This window comes from Camelina sativa, chromosome 8 (assembly GCF_000633955.1).
Source record: "Camelina sativa cultivar DH55 chromosome 8, Cs, whole genome shotgun sequence".
NCBI lineage: Eukaryota > Viridiplantae > Streptophyta > Magnoliopsida > Brassicales > Brassicaceae > Camelina > Camelina sativa.
The window spans coordinates 13593947-13598657 of NC_025692.1; the positions used below are offsets into that span (position 1 = coordinate 13593947).

The 4711-nt window shown below is 33.6% G+C and overlaps 1 protein-coding gene across 1 annotated transcript; it reads right to left on the reverse strand.

Moving 5' to 3' along the window:
* On the reverse strand, positions 1447-3379 carry LOC104707125 (basic leucine zipper 63-like). Its single transcript, XM_010423403.2, has 6 exons — positions 3015-3379; positions 2664-2769; positions 2359-2470; positions 2197-2272; positions 1989-2114; positions 1447-1911 (listed from the first exon to the last, which is right to left on the reverse strand). The coding sequence occupies exons 1-6, from the start codon at positions 3300-3302 to the stop codon at positions 1639-1641; spliced, it is 981 nt and encodes a 326-aa protein (XP_010421705.1). The 5' UTR covers positions 3303-3379; the 3' UTR covers positions 1447-1638.

The following is a 4711-nucleotide window of genomic DNA, read 5'->3' on the forward strand; positions in this document are numbered from 1 at the left end:
TTATGCAAAACAAGTTACATTAAAATTGAACAAACCTTCAAACCTTATCGAAAAATCTTTACAAAAAAAACAACCAAGTCATGATTCATATAACTCACAATTTATCTTTAAGCACAAATGGAAGAATATTCCAAAACAGTGACATCTATTTGATCTAATAGTAGAAGATTACTAGATTAATTTCAGAAAGGAGATGAAAATAGTTTTACTAATAACTACTTCATAAATAGTGATATATGTTATTTACTTGATCAGCAAGATATTATATGGATTGTAAACTTTAAAAATCGACTCTATATGCCTGTAAATTTTAAAAAAATATTAGTTACGATTCATAATCTTTTACATAAATAACAAAATTAGTTCACTAAATAAAAATGTTTGTTGTTCACATTTCTTACTTACCATTAAAAGACCTCAAGCCTTTCAAATATGTGTGGCATATCGAAGTCAAGATTCTTCACTTTTAAAGACAATATTCCCACAATTTTGGTGAATTCATTCAAATGTGAGTATTTTATGTATTTTTTTGGTTCAAATTATGATAAATTTATTTTTGTAGGTTCTAAATCTTATACGCTCAGTTTTAACCAAAGTAAAATGTTTAATCTGCTATAAATTTTAATTAATCTGTATAGCAGATGGAATATTTAACTTTGATATTCTATTTTTCGCTTGCCCTTTTTCTTTCACCATCTGGTCCGAGCTCACCCATCGGTTGCTACGCCGCCAGCTCAGCCCGGACTGGTCAAGAACCTTAGCTTCATTGTGCTCAAACCGTTACAGCTATAAAGACATGACACTGCTCCGTATGGTTTTCCAAACTACTCCCTACATGGTTTGGATAGAGAGTAATGAACGGGATCATGGCCAAGGATTTCACACAACAACCGTTTTGGTTGGCACTATTACCAAAGCCATTACCGACCGTATCACTTCTCTAAAGATACCACCAACATCGAAGCTTCATGGCCTGCAAGTTCGCTGGGACGAGCTGCAACAATGATATGTTCTTAAGCTGTTTCAGTTTTACTTTCTTTGTAAACCTCCGTTCTAGGCTGCTCTGTTTTGGCTGAACTGTTTGAGTCTTCCCCACACAATGTATAGCCACGTTTACTATATATAAATTACACATTTCATCAAAAAAAAATGTTTAACTTTGATTAAAATTAATCGTATAAGATTTATAACCAAGAAAATAAATAACAACATAATTTAAAATTTGAATTAAAGAATACATGCATATTCTCTTATCTGATTAACCATGATATCATAATTGATAATAATAATACTCTTATCGAGATTTTTTTTTTTTGTTATATCTTAATCAAAAGTTGTGATGTAAGTATTAACCACATAGGTTATATTATTATTATTTATGGTACCATATTATTATTAGTAGGATATTCTTATAAATCTTAACAGAAATTAGAAAAGGTAACTAAATTTACAAAGTAATATACTTGCAAATGAAAAAAAATTAGAAGTTCAACACAAACACTCAACGAAGAAATGGGTTAAAACAAGAAGAATGAGTAGTTAAAAAATCTGAAAACAATTCTTTACAAAACATATAACATTTCATTTTGTCTCAATATCTCTCTTGATAATGTTACAAATCAAGATTCTTCTTAGTAGCTACTGATCCCCAACGCTTCGAATACGTTTCTGCAAATGTTCCAAGCTCTCAACCCTACGCATGGAAGCTGTTCTGTTCATCTTGCACCCGATCAAAGCCTTGCTTTTGTTGCCCGAGCTGACGATCTCTGGCGCGGTCAAATGGCTGCTTGTTGTATCTGGAGAAGTTGATGTCTCTGAAGGAAGGGAGACAGTTGTTACAATCTGAGGCATAGTGTGGAACATTGGGTTGAAACCTGTGAGTCTCTTCACTATCTCCTCAGCCATTTTCACCTTTAAAAAAATATAAACATGTTTTCAACAGTCTTGTATAAGCGGAGTTTCCGTAGAGAGAAGAAAATGGATATTACCTTTGCACGTAAGGTCTCGATATTGGCTTTCAAAACTCTGTTTTCTACAGCTGCGTCATTGAATGTTTGAGTTACATCAGTGAGACCTTTCATGAGCTTTGAATTCTCTACACGCAGCTGTGAAACCTAAAACGAGATGGAGATTGTAACAAGTGAGCTAAATAAGGTATAAGGAGAAAGAATAAGAAGGCCGGCGAGATTAACATACTTGTGTCTCTAGCTCACTCAAGTGTGCTTGCTTTCTTTTTCTGGACCGTCTAGCTGATTCCCTGTTAGAGAGCATCCTGTAACAAACAGATGTTTATGTTCTAATCAAGATTTTGTCTTCTCAGTGGATGTTTAAAGACAAGAAAGGATGTAAATATATTACCTTTTGACGCGTTTAACATTTGTAGGGTTCATATTAGTTTCACCATCAGCTTCTTCTTCACCACCAGAGAGCTCAGATCCACTTGTTATAGCACTGCTCATCATTGGTGAAACTGACAAATGAGAAAAACCATACAGTTTAGTCCGTTAGCATTTTTACAAGAATCTTGAAAACAAACAAAACATATCTTAAAAAGGCTCCTCATAGAGGTACAAGAATCAACTCACGTCATTGCTTCTAAAACTACATAAGAAGCAAACGAGAGTAACCAAATTCAAAAACCATGAGAGCATAGTAAGTAAAACCTTTGGAAGAAGCTAGAGAGCCTTGTTCTGATGTATTAGTTGTATATGCTCCTCCTCCATCGTCAGATCTACCAGAAGTAGTATCCTGAGGCTTGATGAAAGATCCCTATCAAGTTTCAATAATAACACCACAAAATCACTTGAGAGAGAAGATAAGGCTCATAAACTCAAACCATATCCCAATTCAAAAAGAACAAAACAAGCTTAGTGTTCTGAGTTTGGAAGAACTCATCAACTTAATCCCAAACCATGTGGATCGATTCGACAGAACAAAAGATTTGATTATTTTTTTTAATGCTCAAGTGAGTTATCTAAACTCTGAAGATACTAAAAATGAAGCGTGAGCTGTACCCTTTTCTTGGCGACAGCAGCACAAGCTAGATTGAGTTTACTCTTCAGAAACGCTCTGTATTCCTCTGAATCTACCGGAACATTCGGAGGAGAAGAGACGGAAACACCAGACGCCGTCGCAGATGTTTCTCCGGCATTAGCGTCGCCTGCGGCTGCGGCGGCGGAGGATTCTTGAATGAAACGATGGAATGCCCATTCGGAGGCACTGCGATTCATCACCGTCGTTCCATCCACCGCAGACCGATGATGGTCACCGGAGATTTCTTCGATTGAGAAATCTTTTTCCATATTTTTGTAGTTTGTTGTTTTTTCTTTATTTAGTTTTTTTTTTTTTTTTTAAATTTCTTCTTTTGGTTTCAATTCAAGTTCTCCTTTAGTCCTTACAGTTTCTTCTTATCCGATTGGGCAGTCTTTTCATTTTAACATATGTTCTTTTTTAATTCTTTTTTCTTTTGTAAGATATTTAATTATCAGGTTATTACACCCAAGCCCCCAACAAGAATAATTATCAGGTTATTCACATCTAAACCTTTTGATTAATTCTGTTTTAAGTCATATTTTCTCTCTTTTAGTTAACAAGGTCAACAAATAACAACTGATTATAACTAAGATTATTTTAAATATAATCTCATTATCAAAAAATTCACTTCCTTATAGTTTACACAATTTAAAAAAAAAAATCATTTCGAATAAAAATATGTTTCCTCGTTTGGAAGCGGATGGCGTGGGGCTTCTCTTTATAGAAACAAATATTGGTATAAGTTAATGGAAGCAGGAGACTATGAGGAGCTTAAAGTAATATTGTTGATGCTACCACCAAACTACACGTAATAATAATAATATTGTTTTTGCCTTATTGGATAAAATAACAAGTTGTCCAATGCTTTTCGGGTCAAATCCAAGTCAGACTGACGTGGCAAAAATTTTTGAAATTTTTGGCAAAAGGCAAAAGGTATATATATATATATTTTGTCGCTACAATATTTACAACATAATATAATACATATAGTATATCCAAATACAACACTTCTCATTTCCATTTGGTTTGTATTGTTTTCATTAACTTACTTCATTTCGTGGATCCATTTAATAATATTCTATTTGCATTTTATAAACGAGGATAAATCCGAGAGAAACATAATATATAATCTTTTATATGTGAAGTTAGATTAGGGAAATGTACTAAACTTATCAATTTTGGATAAGAATCTCTCAAAAGTTCAAGTTGCATATTATCGTGGGTCCTTTTAGTTTCAGGTTTGCATACAGAATACCGAAATCTCTTTTCACGAAAAAAAATAACACTTGCAAGTGTATGTTTCTCTATCTTTATTGTCGGCCAAAAACAATATTATGGATATAATTGGTAATACCAGACAGAGATGAAAAATCCTCCATTGTCCAGCCATCACCAAGCAGTTTGTATGCTTTAGCGACAAGAACGTTGATCCTAACTTTAAACTCCTCATATTCTCTCTGCTAGCCTAAGACATAAACAATGTAACGTTTTTTTGTTTATAGTCTCTCATATACGTCTGACGAATAACACAAGCAAAAACTATTTATGCAATTATAGTTGTCCACGTGACTTGAATTGTTTGTCTCTCTTTTAGAAAAGAAGACTTGATCTCGTCTTTCAAGTAATCTACTTTTTGGGAAAAGGTTCCTGATATATCATGATATAAGTGTAATCTACT